Source organism: Gymnoscopelus braueri, assembly GCF_963280865.1.
Source record: "Gymnoscopelus braueri genome assembly, chromosome: 17".
Lineage (NCBI taxonomy): Eukaryota > Metazoa > Chordata > Actinopteri > Myctophiformes > Myctophidae > Gymnoscopelus > Gymnoscopelus braueri.
In genome coordinates this window covers 36,400,962-36,421,964 of record NC_137617.1, presented here as the reverse complement: position 1 = coordinate 36,421,964, position 21,003 = coordinate 36,400,962, and the positions used below count along the sequence as shown (strand labels likewise).

Genomic DNA, 21,003 nt, shown 5'->3' with positions numbered 1-21,003 from the left:
GTTTTGATGATGGGTTCCATGTGTTTTTTCTTCTTCCATATAAGCGTTGAGAGTCTAAACTGACAGTCAATTAAAAATAAAACCTTTAACAGTCTTGTCTGGATCCAGTCACAATAACAGAACGGTTGCTCTCAACATCACGTTGGTTTTACCAAAGAGTTTGTGTTGTGGGGCTACACAGCTGAGCTTCATCTAAAGTCCAGATCTTCCAAGCTGGTGCGCATTATTGGGGTTCAATCAGTGGTGGAAAGTAACTAAGTACATTTACTTAAGTACATATATACTCTTATTTTGAAGTGCTCAACCGGAAGTGCTTGTTACACTGACGTTTATAAACTGAGTGACATGAGCACATTTGGTTCTATGTGACTGGGTTGTAGGCCTATGTCTCCTTGTCCTCCTTATTCCTCCGTCTGTATTATTTCACCTAAGGATTGTGGTAGACATGCAGATTGCTGTAGTGTAAATAACTCAACATTAACACAGTAAAGGTCACACCAAGAAAAAAGCAGTGGAAAAAAAAATCTTAGCATTTTTTTATTCATTTGGGGCAATAGTAATCAATTATATATATATTTTTAACAGACCCAACAGTTTTCTAAATATAGGCTCTACCAAACGGTTGAGATGTCACTTTATGGTAATGATAAAAGTTTCATGCATTTACATTGATTTATATGCATTCACTGAGAAATGTAGATATTTCTATTCATACATATCTGTCTATGAACATGACTATGTATAGACCAATTATTTGTTTACCAACATTGAGACTGGATGCACAGGTGATTGTTTCATGCAATCAATTCTCAAACTGTTTCTGGGTGCCCCCTCTTGTGTGTTGCTGGCTAGTGCTGCATGCCCTAGCGAGACCTGACAGAATGGGTTTCATTTGCAACCAGTATGACGCTTGCAACCAGTGTGACGTCGTCTGTTATGGGGTCTTATAAAGTAAATAATAAACACAAACAAAATACATTATCATAGCCAATGTATCGAAATACAGTTACAAATGCAAATAAATGAAGAAAAAGTCAAAATAAAGTGCAAGCCTATGTAGAAATAAACCAGTGTGGTGTGTGTGGGTGATGGCTGATTTAGACAATCACACCTGGCCTGAGTACAAACTAACTGGGCTGTTTTTTTTTTTTTTATATTCTTTCGAAATATTATCTGTATAGTTCTGTATTGTCTTGTGTTTGTGTTATGCAAGCACCTACTGTGGAAAAATAATTTCCTCCTTGAGGACAAACTATCCCAATTTTGTATTTTATAGTAGAAGTCAAGGCTCTGATTGCCCAAAACTGGGCACAGTTGACACTTATGTGTCAATGACATCATCGTCATCAACGTCAATACGTCACTGAAAGAATGCTTAACTTGAATTTTATAATGGAAGTCAAAGGCAGTCAAATCGGGCTTAAGCTTTGCCCAAATATGGAGTCATGAGTGAGATGTCATAGATGACCTGATGATGCAGACATGAAGTACGATATCCACATGAGCTATGTAGTTATTTTTTTTTGTTATGTGAAATAAAGTATATAGTATAATACATAAAAATGTATGTTGACAGAACAGATTTCAGACGGGTAATGGCAAGCTGATGTTAACGCAGATGTTATCCACTCTACTTGTCTTGGAAGATGGCCTTTCTCTTCTGCACAAATGCAGTCATGCCTTCCTTACAATCCTCTGTGGCAAAGGTAGCATAGAATAAGCGCTTCTCCAACCGATTCCCCTCGGCCAAGGCCAGTTCATAAGCTGCATTAACAGCCTCCTTTGCCATGGCTGAAACTAGCTTGGAATTGCTAGCAATCTTCTCACCACATTTAATGGCTTCTGACACCACCTGGTCCACTGGAACAACTTTACTCACCAGACCCGACTGCTTGGCCTCCTGAGCATTAATCCTATCTCCTGTTAGTACCATCTCCATAGCCAGTGATTTCCCCACGGCACGAGTGAGCCGTTGAGTACCCCCCGCTCCAGGGATGGTACCCAACAGAATCTCCGGTTGGCCAAACTGAGCCTTCTCTCCCGCATAAATGATGTCACACATCATCGCCAACTCACAGCCACCACCCAGAGCAAATCCGTTGACAGCGGCAATCACAGGCTTCTTGACAGTAGACACTCTGTTCCAGTGAGCCAGGAAGTTCCCACCATAACACTCCTGGAAGGTTCGGTTCTGCATCTCTTTAATGTCCGCCCCCGCAGCAAAGGCCTTCTCACTGCCGGTGATGACGACGGCTCCGACATCTCCATCAACTTCGAAGGCGCCGAGGGCCCGTCCCACCTCTAACATCAGTGCATCACACAAAGCGTTCAGAGCCTTGGGCCGGTTCAGTTGGATGAAACCAACGTTCTGCTTTTCCCCACGCTTGTCCACCAAGATGTATTCATATTGACCACCTGTACCGAACTGGCGAGCAGCAGAGATCATGGCTGGGACTACTCTAGTGGGCTTCAAGAGTAGAGCAGCAGTGTTGCAGAGCAGGGACATGGCGGCGAGTATAGCCTACGGCAAATGTGTCAATCAACTTTCTGTCTTGTCAAGTGCCAGATCTGTCTAGCACAACCTTAGTCCTCATTGCATGTCCCAGAAATCTTGCCCACATGATGGAATTCCAGTATTCCACATCATCAATGACATCAGTTTTGGCCAAATATGGAGTTCCACTTAATCTGTATGTCTGACAAAACTTTGCCTAAATGGAGTTCCACACATCAACATGACGTCAATCTTGCCCAAATATGGAATTCCACGACTGGCCTCCAAGTACTCGATCGAACGCAAACGCTTCGTCCACAAACTGCACAGTATATAGGTTTATAGGTTTATGGGGGTCCATCTAGTTGGGCGTAAACGGGATATACTGACCTACCCGGAGGCAGAGCCTTCCCCAACTTGATTTACTTCAGAGCTTCATCATCGTCATCTAGAACATGGAAAGCATTATCAAGAATATATAATCCAACCTCCGTAAAGAAACCTCATCCAAATGTCCTCATGGGGCAGCGGGCTTATCACTACCTCAAGTAATGTATGATGGGTCAAACATGCGGAGCAGACAAAGAGGGAGGCACAGGCCAATATGCGGCATATGCAAGGAAATGTTCTCGGACTTTTCCGTATTTCCATCGGATATCCGTGGGGCAGCTGTAAAGAACATTCAGGGCATATTTGCCAGTAGCCTATTAGCCATAGATGGATAACACCGCAAGGGGGATCATGGCAGGATGCCAAGAAACCCATATAAGGGGATGAATGACCCATTCAGTCCCGACCTTTAGTGACCCAGTCGATCCCAACTTTCCCATATATGGAGACAACCAACCTCCCCAAGTCTGACATCATAGAAGCTCCTAGACGGCTATAGGCCTACATTGAGATACCTGGCATACCTAGCCCTGACATCAGAGAACCCCTCCCGGAACTCCCTATATGGAGATAACCGAATGAAGTTATTATTAAATTATTAAATATTTATAAAACCCATAGACCAACTTAAACACTTTAACTTTAAAAAAAGGTTTCAGAAAAATAACAAAAATGGCAGATCTACAAGCTCACAATGCTTTGTGATTGTGAGCCCTACTTTTGAAGGGCATTAATTTGTGAGGAAAAAAAAGAAAAGAAAAAAAAGATAATATAACATTTAATTTGGCACATAGAACGACAATTTGTTTGCCGGTTTCGTGCACTGAAAATAGCCGATCTCCGACTCGGATCTCCGTGCTCGTCATGACAGTCATGTTTCAGGGCTAGTTACTTTCTAGATTTTGATTATTACAAAACATACATTAGCCACTTCAGCCCTATATAACATTGGCCATTTGAAAATAGTCGATCTAAGCTCACAACACCCCTCATTTATGACACAGAGTCTGTCCGCTAGGTGGCAGCACTGAATTGACCAGGGTCGAGGCAGCGCCTCCTGGGTGCACTCTTTTGTTATTGTCGTTGTGCTAGTCTGGAATCCCATAGTCTAGAGGGATGGCCGTGCTGTGGATTGGCTAGTAAGTAAGTTGTCTGGGCAACGGCTAAAACGCATTCTCTCCAGCCTGGAAAAAAAAAAAAAAATGGAAATACTCTAAAGTAAAAGTACAACATTATAATTATTACAATACTTGAGTAAATGTACTTAGTTACTTTCCACCACTGAATTTACACTGTGGATGCCAGTCTAAAAGCTAAACTGTGTAAAAAATACAAAACAACAACATAATTAACGACCTGATGTAGTTGAAACTACACTTCAGTTAATTTACAACTTTGGAAATGTAGTAAATGTACTTCTTTTTAGATCTCACAGAGAATTAGACGGATTACCTCTGACACTATTGCTCTCCGCAAAGCATCTAAAAATTGTAATCAAATGTCCGATTGATTTATTAAAGAACACATATTTATGTTCTTTAATAAATCATCATTATTATTGCTCTCTCTGTCAAACGGATACAGGTGGGCACTATGACTGGCACCTCGAAATTGGCTATTTTAAAAGTAGTGTAAAGATTATGTGAAAATGCACCTTACATCATTAACAGACTTAATATCTTTCAAATTCTTGTTTATGCCCCAAAATGACTGGATACGGTATACATACAGGTTTTGTAGCAATTTGCAGAAATATTAGACCTTAATTTACTTTTTGAACATTTTGGAAACAATTGCCAATTTAACACCGAGGTGCCCACTTCCTTGGTGCCCATCTATCCAGCCGGTGGGCACTTAGGGACATCTGGGCACATGGCAACCTGCTCGCAACCAATCACTGCCCGACTGTCCCTCCGGGCCATGGGGTTTTACACTTGTTGATCACGTGTGTCATCACCACCACCAACAACACACAATATGGCGACGTTTTCCAGCAGCATGGAGGAGAAATGATGAAACGATGTGACTGACAAGTTGTTTTACAAATAAATAACATTAAGTAGTGTTTCTCTGTTTTAGTGTCGAAGAAGCCACAGAGACAGCAAACATGGTGAAGGAGCAGTTCAGAGAGACAGACGTGGCGAAGAAGATGTGAGTGAAACGTAGCTCTGGTCCATATAGCCTAGAGAGCTAAGTGAAACGTTACAGCAATGAATGAGATGGAGGAGAATATATGTCAATTAACGTTAGCTTGGCTGCTGTGGCACGGCGGCGCTTGCCGACAAGAACAGATACAAGTCAGATCTATACCTGTAGATCTGTTCTGGTTGGCAGTCGGCACCCTGACACCCTGAGTTGAGGCATTACATTTACTTTAAAAGTCATTAAATCGTAACTTTAGAAATGTGCAGATATACCCTATATGCACACTTATGTATGTTGGTTTGTTTGCTTGTTGAGTGAGAAAACAACAATGTTGCACATTAAGCACATACGCACACACACGTGCAGGGACCTACAGGATTCACTTCAGGACCGGTTTAACCATCAGGGGACCCGATTGGGGTCTCAACCCACAGGTTGAGAATCACTGAGATGACCCCATGCATGCATTCTTTAAATGTTTGACACAAAAAGCCCTGCTGGCTTGTTTCCATTGTTGTCCTACTCCTGTATTCAATTCATCAAGACATGTAAAGACATACAATACCATACATGAGATCATCGATATAGGAGCAATACATGTATATTTACAGGAAAACTATTTATTTTGGCAAGCTAGAAGACTTCCAGGTCCAGTTGCGAATTGCAGACAGGTGCTCTTTGATGGCTGGTGGTAGGGCATTCCACATTTTGGTGGCATAATATTAGAATGAATTTATCCCCATTTTTGTGCCGAATCTGGGGGGGGATGAGATCAGTGGAGCTCCCTCTGGGTGTTGTCGTGCCCAAGGGTGTTTTGTTGTGCCCGTGAGACCCTGAGGGGTCCCTGGACCCCCCCCCACTTAGAGAACCACATGCTTTTTATCCTAATCCCATTGTCTCTGTATCCTCCTCCTACTGTACCTACAGAAGCCACATCTGCTTTGGGATGAAGTCTGCAGAGCAGATGCGGCAGCAGGCTCACATCCAGGTGGTCAGCAAGAACCTGTACAGCCAGGACACCAGGCACACCCCACTGCCCTATGGGGTGCTGGACCACCGCATGGTGGGATATGGTTTATATCTATACATCTAGACGCTCGCGCACGCACGCACGCACGCACGCGCACTACACACACACATACGCACACACATGTGCACAGGGACCTACAGGATTCACTTCAGGACCGGTTTAAGTTGAGAGCAAGAGATGTAATGAGCAAGTATAGGCCAAAGTGCAATAAACAGCCTGTCTTAGAGTTAGAATAACTATAGATTACACACTGTAATAGTCCTTACCTGTATATTGATCATAATTGATTTTTCATTGTAGCACCAAGAAGCTAGCTTATACACATTGCATTATGTTGTGCTCCAAATGGCAGTAGCGTTACTGTACTGAAAGCCTCATCAGTTATCTGTAAATGGTGATGTTCTACAGCAGTGGTTGGTTCTCAACCTTTTCAGACCGTGACCCCCCCAAAATAATCATATTTGAACTGGGGACCCCCCAAAATAATCATATTCGAACTGGGGACCCCCCAACATAATCATATTTGAACTGGAGACACCCCACCTTGATTAGCACTTGGAATGTAGGAGTTGAGGCATTCAATTTAGTTTGACTCGGTTCCACAGATTGATATTGTGAAAATAGCACTGTGAGCTTGTAGATCGGCTGTTTTCAAAATGTTTGCCTCTTTCTTGTATTATTTCACAATTTGGCCAACGTTTGACCACTTTTTAATAGTATTCTTTTTGTTGATGTATTAAAAAGGTCTTAAATTCCTTAAATAATTCACTGTCATCTGGGGACCCCCCCCAAATCATGTAGGGACCCCCTGGGGGTCCCGACCCACAGGTTGAGAACCACTGTTCTGAATCTACAGAACCGATTCTGAACATAAGGATGTGTGACTTAAACTTTCGTGTACTGTATGTTCCTACAGGGCACCAGTGAGAAAGACCGTCCCTGTGAGACGTGTTTTAAGAACCTGGCAGATTGTATAGGACATTATGGCTACTTGGACCTGGAGCTGCCATGCTTCCATGTTGGCTATTTCAAAGCCATCATAGGAATCCTACAGGCAAGTATAACACCCAACAACACCTATGTTTTTATTGTTGTTGTTGATGTTATGTTATGTTTGATTTGTTCTTATTATGATGTATTTATTTTTTAACGCCATAGAAATTCACAGATGTGTGTGCGATGTGCGTACATATGCTCTTCATTTGTTTTTAAAGACAATTCTAGACAATTGACATCATGCATATAGTTATACTTTAATCCATTACTTGTGCAACTATAATTCAAACCTCCCTGTTGTCTTCTCTAGATGATCTGTAAGACGTGTTCCCACATCATGCTGACAAAGGCTGACAAGCTCCAATTCATGGATGTCTTGAAAAGGCCCAACCTGGCCTACCTCCAAAAGCGAGGCATGAAGAAAAAGATCTCTGACAAATGCCGCAAAAGGACAATCTGTCTAAACTGCAACGCTTTCAATGGTAAACGATACAAAACATTTTTGGCATTCGAAGATTTCACACTGACATTTATTTCTGTCTGATGTGATTGCTCAAAATGTCTGAGTCATCTTCCCTTTGTTTGACGTTTAGGACCGGTGAAAAAGTGTGGCTTGTTAAAGATCCTCCACGAGAAGTACAAAACCACCAAGAAGGTGGTGGATCCGTTCGTGTCTGATTTCATCCAGTCGTTTGACATCGCCATAGAGCACAACAAGGAAGTGGAAGGTTTGCTCACCAAGGCACAGGTAAACTACATGCATTTTAATACTCCTTTCACATTTCTGAGCAGCGTCATTTATTTAAACCCATGATTCTTTGTAATCAACCTATAATGGGACGAACAAGTTGGTTTCATATTTCAGGCATTTAGAGCATTGGTTCTCAAAGTTCCAGGGGGTCCCCCAGCTAAATGATGGATTCCATTTGGTTCCATTTGTACACTCAGAGTTAAATTAACATTGATTTTACAATATCAGTTGGGGTCCCAGATATAGAAATGCCATTAGATGGGTATCCGTACCGTAGCCTAATGCATGTCAAGCTGGGGGTCCTTGAGGTTAAGAATCACTGCTAGAGATGTAAAAATCTTCTCTTATGGGGGTCCCTGGCATAGCTTTTCAAATGGGGGTCCGTGGGCTTATAAGTGTCAATGTGGGGGTCCTTGACATGAAACAGTTTGAGAACCACTGATTTAGACCACCTCACATTGCATGAACGGGTAGGGTTCCTCAGAGTCTTCCTCAAGGGTTTTTTGACTGGCTATAGGCTGTAGACTAGAAGACTTGAACCTAAGACCTGTTTATTTGTACTCTGTTTAATAAAACATACATTTTATTATAAACTATAGATTAGTCTTAAAGGGTAACTTCACCTTCACCCCCAAAAGGACTTTTTTTCTATCGATTAGTCACTCCATGGAGACATGAGTTCATGGAAATTCTTTAGTTTTCGTTGCATTCCTAAGCCAATAATTTGATGACCGGCAGCGGTTCCGGTAGGAGACACAAAGAGTCTCCTTTGTGTCTCCTACCGGTCCGCTGGTCATCAAATTATTGGCTTAGGAATGCAACGAAAACTAAAAAATATCCATGAATTCAAGTCTCCATGGGGTGACAAAAAGTATTTGTTTTGGGTGAACTATCCCTTTAAGCCGCCCCGCCTACAAATGTGGCTGGAGATTCCACTGATGCCACAGGACTTCCAGAAAACATGATTTGGCCTATCATCTTGTCGTTCCATCTCCTAGGAGAACCTAAACCCTCTGATAGTGCTGAACATGTTCAAGAGGGTCCCTGCCGAGGACGTCGCGCTGCTGCTGATGAACCCCGAGGCGGGGAAGCCCGCCGACCTGATCCTCACCCGCCTCCTGGTGCCTCCCCTCTGCATCCGGCCCTCGGTGATCAGCGACCTCAAGTCGGGCACCAACGAGGACGACCTCACCATGAAGCTCACCGAGATCATCTTCCTCAACGACGTCATTAAGAAGGTTGGTGTCTGATGATGGAGACATTTTGACAGTGATGGTGGAGAGAGACAGGAAATGCGGAGAGAGACAGGAGGGGAATGACACACAGCAAATGGTCCGGCCGGTATGCATCCTAACCACTTGGCTATCAAGTCCCCTCGTTGGAGACCTCTCTGACTTTGTCCCCGTCAATACACTGATAAAAAGATAACCATTTATACAGTATAGCACATTAGCAAAGTTCTTCACAGGCAATAAACATTAGAACGCTTACTAAATATAAAATATATATCTATTACTAACACAATATTATGGATGATCGGGCTTCATCCGTCATCTTTGCAGAGAATTATCGCATGCTAAATCTATCAAATCAACCCTTTTCATATCAAGGTCCATTATTTATTCGGCATTTGAGCCACGGAACCACCATTTGATGAGATTTAGACTCAGATCCAAAACTTAGAATATTTTGTTATCGTTGGATACGATTTCCACAGTTACATTCATGCTGTATTGATGTTGGTGTCATAGGAGAGATAACAGGAAAACGTTGATCAAAATAACAATGATTTAATTAAGTAATGCAGATGTTTAACAATAATTGAACTTGAATTGTTTTTGTAAAATGAAACCAAATGGACCCGTAAGGTTTCATTTTACACTCTCAAGAGTTAAAGATCTATAAGGGTCCATTTGGTTACCAGCTGTCCATCATTTAGCTGGGGACTACCTGGAACCCCCTCAAGGACCACTGGTTGAGAACCACTGCTCCTATATATTTTTATTCTAAAACACAACTATGTTAACGAACGCCTCCTGTATCATCACCCAGCACCGTATGACGGGAGCAAAGACCCAGATGATCATGGAGGACTGGGACTTCCTGCAGCTGCAGTGTGCTCTCTACATCAACAGTGAACTCTCCGGAATCCCCCTCAACATGGCTCCCAAGAAATGGACCAGGGGCTTTGTCCAGAGACTGAAGGGAAAACAAGGTGCAACTTAACCGCCCTCAACCTGGCGTCTCTATTTTGAGCATGTCATTGCAGGCGAAATAAGCCGATATACAAGCTCACAATGCGTCAGGCTCGGCTATTTTCACCGCAGGACACCTTGTGTGACCAAGTATAAAATCAGTGGTGTAAAGTAAACTATTTTTTGGGGGTACTTTTACAATACTTTTAAGATTTTCAGTACTTTTACTTCACTACAATTATTTGAAAACTTTAGTTACTAGTTACTTTGTAGATTTTGATTATTATTACAAAACATACATTAACCACTTCATCCCTATATGCATTTCGGCCATTTGAAAATAGCCGATCTACAAAGCTCACAATGCGTCGCGACGCATTGTGAGCTTGTAGATTGGCTATTTTCAAAATATTTGAAAACTTGAAAAGGGACATTCTGCATTTTGAGTACTTACTACTTTTGGTGCTTTAAGTACATTTTGATACCAATATCTTTGTACTTTTACTCAAGTAAATTTTGAATACTGGACTTTCACTTGTAACAGAGTATTTCAACATTGCAGTATTGATACTTTTACTTTAGTAAAAAATGTGAGTACCTTTTCCACCACGGTATAACATGGGGATTAAGTGATTTGTTATTTAATTTAATTATTTAATTATTTAATTTAATGTATTAGTCCAAAGGAATGGTTCTTTGGGTGTCAGATCAGCTCACTGCTCTTTTACATTATATATATGAATAAAAGAAGGAGCTTTATAATGAAGATTATAGTTTATACATATTGACAATTGCTTTTTGTCTCAATTGGCAGGGAGATTCAGAGGAAACCTCTCGGGAAAGAGAGTGGACTTCTCTGGGAGAACGGTGATCTCCCCAGACCCAAACCTGAGGATCGACGAGGTGGCTGTGCCTATCCATGTGGCCAAAATCCTGACATATCCCGAGAAAGTAAGTATTTTGTGGTTGTCGTGCTGCCCAACACACTAAATTAATGCAATCTAAAACTGTGTACTGATATTTTAGGTGAACAAGGCTCTATTCTACCGTTGTTCTTTTTAGTGATTATTGTCTCTTCTTTATCAAAACGATGGAGCTTGCACAAAAAAACAGATTCTATGCTAAAACTTTTGTTCTTGTAGGTGAATAAAGCAAATCTAGAAATGTTGAGGAAACTGGTTCGTAGCGGCCCTGAAGTACACCCTGGAGCCAACTTCATCCAGCAGCGCTCCACACAAATGAAACGGTGAGCCTTGCTTTGATCAAATGAAAATGTTCTTTTCCTGAAACGTTGCATAATTATGTTTATATAATCATTTCTCTTTAACGTCAATCTGCACCAATAAATATTGACTGTCTTTTTATTGTAGGTTTCTGAAATACGGCAACCGTGAGAAGATGGCCCAGGAGCTGAGGTTCGGCGACGTGGTCGAGCGACACATGATAGACGGAGACATCGTCCTGTTCAACCGACAGCCGTCCCTGCACAAACTCAGCATCATGGCCCACATCGTAAGCTCATCCCTCTGCTGCAGCCTTAGTGTGTGATAGAGCCTGACCGATATATTGGTTTGGCTGATGTATATCGGCCATTATTTGACTTTTTTGATGACATTCAACCGATGTGTCCCTATTTTGGGCATGTCATTATAGGCAAAACGTTTTTCCAAAAATTGCAAATCTACAAGCTGGCATTGTGTCGTATTGCGATGCGTAATCTTAACTCATTCAGTGCCAAACTTATTTCTGGCTTTATCACCCCTGTGCCAAGGCCAAAAATACATTGTTAAAAAAAAGTGCTTAGGAGCCGAGATACAGCCTTTTTCAGTAAGAAGTTAAACAAGAAGTGAATGGAGCAGCAAATCATCATATATTGGGTTCAGAACATTTATTAAAAAATATATATATATATTTTTTCATTTTTTTTTCAATTTTTCAAAAAAAAAATGTCATGATGCTGGCGACGTCATTGGCACTCTGGGCTTATAAAAACGTGACGTCGGCGACGTCATTGGCACTGAATGAGTTAAGCTTAAGATAGGCTATTTTGTTATTGTCTATGTTTTTTTTAGCTAATCATATCTACACAAAAACAAACAAGCAAAAAAACCCATCTTACTCCTGTTCCATTATCTGTTAATTGTTTGCCGTCATTGTCATCTGTTGGTAGTCATGGCTGCAAGTTCCCACTTGATGTTGTGTGGGAGTCCAGACTGCTCCAGTAGGACTCTCCAAAATCGGCAACATAGGTTTAGAATGATAAACATCATAAAATGTTCAGTCATTAGATTTTATTTTTCTATTTTCCCACTGATACTGACTTGGCTGTTCATCATTGGTATGTCCCAAACCCCACAGGCCAAAGTGAAGCCTCACAGGACCTTCCGCTTCAACGAGTGCGTGTGCACGCCGTACAACGCTGACTTTGACGGCGACGAGATGAACCTTCACCTGCCTCAGACGGAGGAGGCCAAGGCAGAGGCCCTGATCCTGATGGGGGTGAGTTATGGGTGCAACCGTTAACACATTGACTACCAATCACGTAGATCTACGCGAACCGCTTAAAAGCCGCCACGTGCCAATCGCGTAGATCTACGTGAAGTAAAAAAAAAAAAAAAATGTTTAGTTTTTTTTTTTCCAATTTCACCCAAAGACCAAGGAGATATGATTAGTTGAAGATCTAGACTCCTATCCACTTCCTTGTTAACTTAAAACTTAAAAATGCTGTATTTCGGCTCCTGAGTACTTTTTTTTTTCCAATGAAAAACTCTGGCACTGGCTAAAAAAATATGAAATAATTCTGGCAGTCAATGTGTTAAAGGAAGTAGTTCACCCCAAAAATTACTTATTTTCTATCAATTACACACCCCATGAAGCTTTGAATTCATGGAGATTCTTTTTAGTTTTTGTCGCATTCCTGAGCCAATGATTTAACGTCCGGTTTTCACTCTACATTAAATACTTTCTTTGGAAATAGCCAAGCTCACAACCCGTCGTGACAGGTTGTGAGCTTGTAGATCTGCTATTTTCTGCTAAAGTGTTCTGGGGTTTGAACGGATCAAATTAATTGATTATTAAAAGAAAAATTTGATAATGGATTATAATAAAACGTAATCCATTTGGGGGGGGGGTGGGGCAGATCTCCAAGCTCGCAACGCGTCACAATGTAGCATATCCTGAGCTTCTAGATGCACTATCTTTATGTGATACTGTTGTACGACGAGTATAAATTACGGCTTTAGTGGTTAGTCATACTAATCGATTTACTCAATTAGAAAAATTATCCCCCAAAAAAACGTTGTCGATGGAATAATCGCCAAGAAAATAATCAACAGTTGCAGCCCTGGACCCCTGGTATTCTAAATGTTATTGTCTTCGTAGCATTGACAGCCGTCCTGATATTGGAACCTTTCTCTCCCCAGACAAAAGCTAACCTTGTGACTCCACGAAATGGCGAGCCTCTTATCGCTGCCATTCAGGACTTCTTGACAGGTAGGCATCATGTGGCACAGTGGTGTTCAGCAGCCAATCAAACCAAAGTACGGTAGATTACACCACAGTGGTTCTCAAAGCTTTTCATGCCAAGGACCCACAAAATGATATGTATTTGGCCGCGGAACCCCATCTCAAATATTTTTGTTCCAGGGACCGAGTGCCGTGCTATGAGCTTGTAGATCTGCTATTTTTGAAAAATCTTGTGCAAATCTTTGAATATATATTTTTTAAAGCCAACATTTGTAACTCAAATCTTTGCTTCTGGGGGTCCCTGGAACAAAACGTTTTGAGTGCATATCAATGCATATCATTTTGGGGGTCCTTGACATGAAAAAGTTTGAGAATATATTGTATTAACATACTACCGTACAGATTGCACAAAATTACATTTAATTCATAAAAGAAAACTTTACTAACATTGATTTAAAATAATATTCATTGATTGTTGTCTGAAAGCATGTTCTGTTCTCTGCCTGAAGAGGGAGCACTGGGGCCTTATATATACTGTATTTTGTTGCCTCCTAGGAGCCTATCTGTTGACCCTGAAAGACACCTTCTTTGACAGAGCTTATGCCTGTCAGATAATAGCATCCATCCTGGTGGGGCATGATGAGAAAGTCAAGATTGCTCTCCCCCACCCGTCAATATTGAAGGTACCTGCATCTAAGTCAGCGTGTTATTCAGTGGAGAGTCCTTGAGGGACCGTTTGATTGCTGACCAGTGGCGGTTAACAAAGTACATTTACTTGAGTACTGTCCATTGTGTCTGCACTGTACTTGTTTGTATTTCTGGATACTTATGACTTTTTCACTCCACTAAGTGTTTGTATTTCTGGATACTCAGTGGATTATCATTTCAAAAATAAATTTCAGAAATGTATTAGAATGTTTGGGGAAATGTTCAGTACAGCAATGCATTGATATTAAAAAGAAAATGCACTTTGCACTTTTTATGCTTTCGAAAGCATGCACTTTTGAATACTTGAGGTATACTCCAGCACCTTAACTCACGTACAAATTTGACTAGGCAACTTTCACTTGTGATTGAGTAACATTTGACCACTAGGAGTTTCTCTATAGCAGTGGTTCCCAAACTTCTTCATGTCAAGGACCCCCAAATTAATACATATTTGGCTGCGGACCCCCATCTGAAAATATGTTGTGCCAGGGACACCCAGAAGCAAAGATTTGTGTTAACATTTTCACTAATGTTCAACATTTTTGAAAAATAGCCAAAGTATAAAAGGTTAAAGTGGTTAAAATGATAGTGATGCTACATTGACTACCTTTGTTGGGGACCCCCTAGAACTCTCCCAAGGAACCCTGGGGGTCCCTGGACCCCACTTTTAGAACCAATGCTCTATAGTATACTTTGAGTCAAGTAGTGTGGTTGAGTACTTCATCCACCACTGTTGCTGACAGATTACATGTTGTACTTCACAGCCCATGGCTCTGTGGACAGGCAAGCAGATCTTCAGCCTCATCATTAAGCCCAGTAAGGAATGTCCAGTCAAGGCCAACCTTCGCACCAAGGGCAAGCAGTACTGTGGCAGTGGAGAGGACCTCTGCTACAACGACTCATGTGAGTTCCTTGGTTTGTGCGCGGGTGAAAATATCCTCTGAAATTACGTCAATAAAAAAATCCTTTTTATACTTTAAGACATTAGGCCTGTCACGATTATGACCTTTTACATGACGATTTATTGTCACACAAATAATTGCAATTCATGATTTAATCGTGTTTTTGTCGTTGGACACTGGAACATAAGAATAACGACAACAAAAAAAAATCTGTTGGCTTTTATAGGCTTTGAAGTTGCACAGGGTAGATATGACAAATAACCCAAATATACAAAGAAATTAGAATATTTAATAACTTTATACTTTAAAAAAAAACATTACTTGTGGAAATAGCCGATCTAGAAGCTGTATTTGACATACAGCAGTGTCGCCATTTCCCCCAAAACGTTTTAGTCCAAAATAGGGACACCAGAGTTTAAAGTGGTTAAAGAAGCACGGTTTTGAGACTAGTAACCCGGCACACAACCGAGTAGAATATACTGTAAATCGGGCATAAAGGCAAATTGAGAGCACCACACTGCCCCCTAAGCACGGCATCTTAACCTACCTATGAATTTGTCACTATCGTATCCACAGTCGTGGTGATCCAGAACAGTGAGCTGATGTGTGGAACCCTGGACAAGGGCACGCTGGGCTCTGGCTCCAAGAAGAACATCTTCTACATCCTCCTGAGGGACTGGGGACAGCTGGAGGCCGCCAATGCCATGTCCCGCCTGGCCAGGATGGCCCCCTGCTACCTCTGTAGGTTCCTGCCAAGCACTCCTAATACCACATACTGTACCTCACCATACTGCAACATTCGAAAGAATTAGAGATTAGAATTAGACCATAGATTATTGCATAGAAACGGGAACTAATTTGGGTATGTTTAGGTTCTCGGTTAACTAAAGCGTAATGGCTTTTTAGCTCCATTCAAGGAACTTATGAAGGGTGTTGTAAAGAGTCAATTCATACCACTCATTTTCAGCATTGAACTATGTCTTTAATACACCTTAGAACTGTTGTGTGGAAATAAGAACCCCCCCCCCCTTCTATGTTGCCTAGAACTGGATAATTGATTGAGGTCATGTGATCAGTGACATACGCAAGGTGTCCTTTTGACTGAGGGAGCAGAGCTGAGGGGGCGGAGCATCGTGTCAATTCCCAAGAATTGACACGATTGTATCGTATGTATGGCGGGGGGGGGGGGGGTGAACTGATTTTAAAGTGCTACTGTATACCGGCATCACTACATATCATTCTCTTATCTTCACAACTTCAAGCACATACACTATATCATATGTAAATGCTCTCCACAATTTTACATTGAGCCTATGATGCAGCACTTGATAGGAAAGACATTTCCCCCCCAGGCATATTAAAAACCTGCTCAATTGCTTCTTGCGCTTACAGTAATTATTTTTGTTCAAGGTTTCTTTATTGGTATTTTGCAATTCACATCCAGGTCAATGAGACAAAAGCATACAAAAACAGTGTATGTTACCCCTCCCACCCCCCAAAGTTCCCGCAGTAATGCAGTAATTCTAATGAAAATAAATGTCACTGGGGTTTTCACTTTTCACAAGGCTGAAATGCCTGTGTCCAGCAAGTTTCAAGTGTCACAGACAGTACATCCACACCTTTTCAACACGTACAGTACTGTATGGCAGTGAGTGTGGTGGGTAAGTAAAGACCAAGGTCCTATTTAATGGACTCACTTCTCTTCCTCTCGCTCTCCCTCTGGGCGTGCAGAGCTTGACACTTACAGCGAACTTGCTGAACCCACCCCATACTGCACGCCAATCCATATGATTCATTCTAGCACACACATTCCTTATTTATGTGTTTATTCCTGCCTTCCTTGATTCATTACCTGTGATGAGAAGACGTATTATTCATGGCCTCAACCTTTTCTATGCTTAAATAATCAGAGAATTGCACAGCGATATACCAGGCCTTGCACTCTTTAGCCATCTCAGATGATACATCTACATAAATTAACATTTAGACTATTTAATGGAGACAACACTAGAATTCTAGATTCTTTGTAGCCCAAACTTTCATCCTGCATTGTTCTAACTAAGGACAGTGGCGTTATGAGCTTGTAGATCTGCCATTTTTGAATAGCCAAAGTATAAAAGGTTAAAAATATTGTGACGCTATATTAACACATTTTGCTGGGGACCCCCTGGAACCCCCCCCAAGGACCCCTGGGGGTCCCCGGACCCCACTTTGAGAACCAATGGTCTACATAACATGTTATCTAAATTTCATTTTAGCCTTTGCAAAAGCCTGCAAGGTCGTCAAGGAGGGGCACTAAGGGGGCAAACCCTAATTTCTACCAAATCCTGGCTATAATAAGGTGTCGTTTTGGTCCCACTCTTCTTGCAGCCAACCGTGGCTTCTCCATTGGTATCGGTGACGTGACGCCAGGCCAGGGTCTGCTGAAGGCCAAGCAGGACCTGCTGGACGAGGGCTACGCGAAGTGTGACGAGTACATCGATGCGCTGAAGACCGGCAAGCTGCAGCAGCAACCAGGCTGTACCGCAGAGGAAACTCTGGAGGTCAGGAGGTCACACACACACACACACACACACACAGGGCTGTCACCAACATGACATGTTACGTGACGATTAATTGTCACCCAAATAATTGTGATTAATGATTTAATGTGTGTTTTTGTCGTCGAACACGGGAACAATTGTGAGTAAAAATTACATTTCTGTTTGGCTTTTAGGCTTTGAAGTATGCACAGGGCAAATACGACAAATAACCTAAATAAACAAAGAAATTAATGACATATTTAAGTTATGCATAAGTTTATGCTTTACAAAAATAATTTATTGCGGAATCTTCAAGCGTCGCATCGCATTTATAGTGGAATCTAAAAGCGTCGCATTGCATTTATAGTGGAATCTAAAAGCGTCGCATTGCATTTATAGTGGAATCTACAAGCGTCGCATTGCATTTATAGTGGAATCTACAAGCGTCGCATTGCATTTATAGTGGAATCTACAAGCGTCGCATCGCATTTATAGTGGAATCTACGAGCGTCGCATTGCATTTATAGTGGAATCTACAAGCCTTGTGAGCTTGTAGATCGGCTAGATTGTAGATTTTTGAAAATGTTTGAAAACATACATTTTTTCAACATGGAAACAATTATGACGATTTATACAAAATTATGTAATAATTGTGACAGGCCTACGGTGACACACACACACACACACACACTTATTTTTGTAGTACTACACTTCGTATCATATCAACATTTTTGGACGGCAACTTTATAAAGCCAATTTTCCTTGTTTTGTCACGTTAACCTTAACAATTAAGCCTGAGTTATACTATTAGTTGCACTGTCGTGCGCTGAAAGTAGCTGATCTACAAGCTCATAACGCCACACACTGTGACGTGTTGAGATCTGGTAGACACAGCACAGACACCGGTGTGCAACTAGGTATAAATTGGGTATAACTCCAAACCCTCTATTTTTTGGCATTCTTTCACTATTTTGAAAACCATTTTAAAATTGTGAAAATAGCCGATCTACATCAACACGATGTGAGCTTGTAGATCGGCTATTTGAACTAATTTAAAATGTTTTTCAAAATAGAAAAAATTGCCTAAAGATTTTTGGCATAAGGGGCGGCGCGGCGCGCAAGATAGAGCCCTAAATGCCCAATCCTAACCAGGAAAAATGTCATCACAGTGTCTTATTTCTCAAATTCTACTACACTTCTTGGGACTTTTGGCCCCCACGAGTCTAGTAATACAAGTACACACACACACATGCATGCAGGCAGCATAGAAAAATATACAATAACCTACAGTATAAACAGTATACACTGCAATTCATGCCGACGATGAACATGTTAAAAATATCACACCAATTACTAACTGTACCCCCCCCCCACCCCTCACACACACTCTTATCCAATCTCATCAGGGCCTTTGTTCCCCACTTGGTTGATGTCCTCTTATCTGTTCAATTACTGCTTTGTCATCAGCCGTGACCCACAGCTAGAACAGTACTGCATGAGAGTACTTCTGTGGGATCACGCCTCGATTTGTGCGTGAGTGTGTGTGTGTGTGTGTGTGGGCTCGCTCGCTGTCGGGTGGAAACCTTGTAAGTCCAAAACCGTTACTTTTCAGGAAATGGAAACTAGAACTGGTGTTCCACCAGATCCAACGTAGTTGGATATTATTTAGCCACAAGCTCTTGTTGATGCTTTCGATTGGTTCAATATTTATAAAAGTTCACAGAGGAGATTGTGTGCACATCTTGTACCTGTATTTAGGCTGGACATCAAGGCAAGAAGGTAAAACGTATTTTATTTAATGGCGCAACGTTTCGACCTTTTTATAGGTCTTCATTTGCCTGATGATGACCTATAAGGCCAAAACGTTGCACCATTAACCAAACCAGTGTGCGGATGTTTTACCTTCTTCTCAATGTTTATAAAACCCACAGACAGACTTAAACACTTTCACCGAAAACATTAAAAAAAAATAGCAGATGTACACTAGTTGAAATATGGAGATACGAGTAGGCCTGTCGCAATTATGACATAATCGTCTAATCGCAATTATTTGAGATAATTGCAATTATTTTTGCGTAATCGTTTCCATGGTGAAAGATTTGCACACATAAAAAATAAAAAAAAGCAGAAATAGCAGATCTACAAGCTTTCAACGTGTCACTTTGTGATGCGTTGTAAGCTTGTAGATCAGCTATTTCTGCCATTTTTATTTTTAAAATTATTAAATATGTCAATAATTTCTTTGTTTATTTAAGTTATTTGTCATATCTGCCCTGTGCAATTTTTTATTACGAAGCCTAAAAGGCAAACGGAAATGAATATTTTATTCATATGTTCCAATGTTACACAATGCCAAACACACAATGAAATCGTCAATCGCAATTATCTGAGTGACAATTAATCGCCAACTTAAAATGTTGAAATCGTGACAGCCCCAGATACGAGGTTTCTGCCCGACGGCAACGGTATTGTGCCTGATGCGCCGTGTCTGTCTCTGTGTGTGTGTTCCAACAGGCTCTCATCCTGAAAGAGCTGTCGGTCATCAGAGATCACGCTGGCAGCGCCTGCCTCAGGGAGTTGGACAAGAGCAACAGCCCGCTGATCATGGCCCTTTGTGGCTCCAAAGGTAAAGCCACACAATGTGAACGGTAATGAGGTCCCAGCGTGATGCCATTATCCCCTCCTCAGTCTTTCACCATGACAACAACCCAACCCAGACAAAGCACTATGCAGCTAAGTAGACGACGGTGACCTTTTATGCTGGCCCGTCGTAGCTCACATGGCGGAGCAAACATGCGCTCTAGGGGTGCCACAGTTAATGGGGCTAATCGATTTCATAGATTCTAGAAATAATTGATAAACGAGGCTAAAGCTGTAACTTTAAGCTCTGATAGCTGCAACTTTCCTCTTCTACCCTGGATTTGAACCACGGTATTGACATTTTTACCATTGAGCTAATCATAGAGCCTGCTTGCTTGCTCAGAGGATGAATTGAATCTTGACCAGGTCAAAATTCATTATAAATTCGACATAAAAGTATAAAATAACGCATAATTGGTTAATTAATTTGTTGGTGTATACAAAATATATTTTTAAACAAATACACTTCTCCATTATTCGATGAATCAAAAACGTAATGGATAGAAAAATATTGGGATAGTTGCTGCCCTCATTCACTCTGTCATTTGGCACACTTGCATGATTTGAAGATGATTTGTTAATCCATTTAGACATTGAACAACTACAGTATACGTTGTTATACTTCAAGCCGGGAACACTTCTGTGTGTAGTTGTTGCTATATACAGTATAAAGCAACATGAACACATTATTTTTTTAATAAGAATTTGAAGTTTAAAATAAAATTCAGAAGGCGTTTTTAGAATCGGCCTCAGGTCTAAATGGTC

General features: G+C 41.3%; 2 protein-coding genes across 2 annotated transcripts in view; one reads left to right on the top strand and one right to left on the bottom strand.

Moving 5' to 3' along the window:
- Nucleotides 1-1,630: 1,630 nt before the first annotated feature.
- On the bottom strand, nucleotides 1,631-2,506 carry LOC308104200 (enoyl-CoA hydratase, mitochondrial-like; the record flags this gene model as incomplete). Its single annotated transcript, XM_080454549.1, has 1 exon — nucleotides 1,631-2,506. One exon carries the CDS (start codon nucleotides 2,504-2,506, stop codon nucleotides 1,631-1,633), a length of 876 nt encoding a protein of 291 aa, XP_080310675.1.
- Nucleotides 2,507-4,860: 2,354 nt separating this feature from the next.
- Nucleotides 4,861-21,003, top strand: part of polr3a (polymerase (RNA) III (DNA directed) polypeptide A) — a 46,226-nt gene continuing 30,083 nt past the window's right edge. The window contains exons 1-17 of the mRNA XM_080454227.1: nucleotides 4,861-5,035; nucleotides 5,957-6,092; nucleotides 6,976-7,113; nucleotides 7,366-7,537; nucleotides 7,649-7,803; nucleotides 8,805-9,044; nucleotides 9,859-10,021; nucleotides 10,816-10,952; nucleotides 11,144-11,247; nucleotides 11,372-11,513; nucleotides 12,360-12,500; nucleotides 13,424-13,493; nucleotides 14,022-14,149; nucleotides 14,939-15,077; nucleotides 15,653-15,817; nucleotides 17,447-17,619; nucleotides 20,113-20,224. Of these exons, the coding sequence (XP_080310353.1) occupies nucleotides 4,992-5,035; nucleotides 5,957-6,092; nucleotides 6,976-7,113; nucleotides 7,366-7,537; nucleotides 7,649-7,803; nucleotides 8,805-9,044; nucleotides 9,859-10,021; nucleotides 10,816-10,952; nucleotides 11,144-11,247; nucleotides 11,372-11,513; nucleotides 12,360-12,500; nucleotides 13,424-13,493; nucleotides 14,022-14,149; nucleotides 14,939-15,077; nucleotides 15,653-15,817; nucleotides 17,447-17,619; nucleotides 20,113-20,224 (2,359 nt within the window). The 5' untranslated portion in view covers nucleotides 4,861-4,991. The remainder of the gene's footprint in view (nucleotides 5,036-5,956; nucleotides 6,093-6,975; nucleotides 7,114-7,365; nucleotides 7,538-7,648; nucleotides 7,804-8,804; nucleotides 9,045-9,858; nucleotides 10,022-10,815; nucleotides 10,953-11,143; nucleotides 11,248-11,371; nucleotides 11,514-12,359; nucleotides 12,501-13,423; nucleotides 13,494-14,021; nucleotides 14,150-14,938; nucleotides 15,078-15,652; nucleotides 15,818-17,446; nucleotides 17,620-20,112; nucleotides 20,225-21,003) is intronic.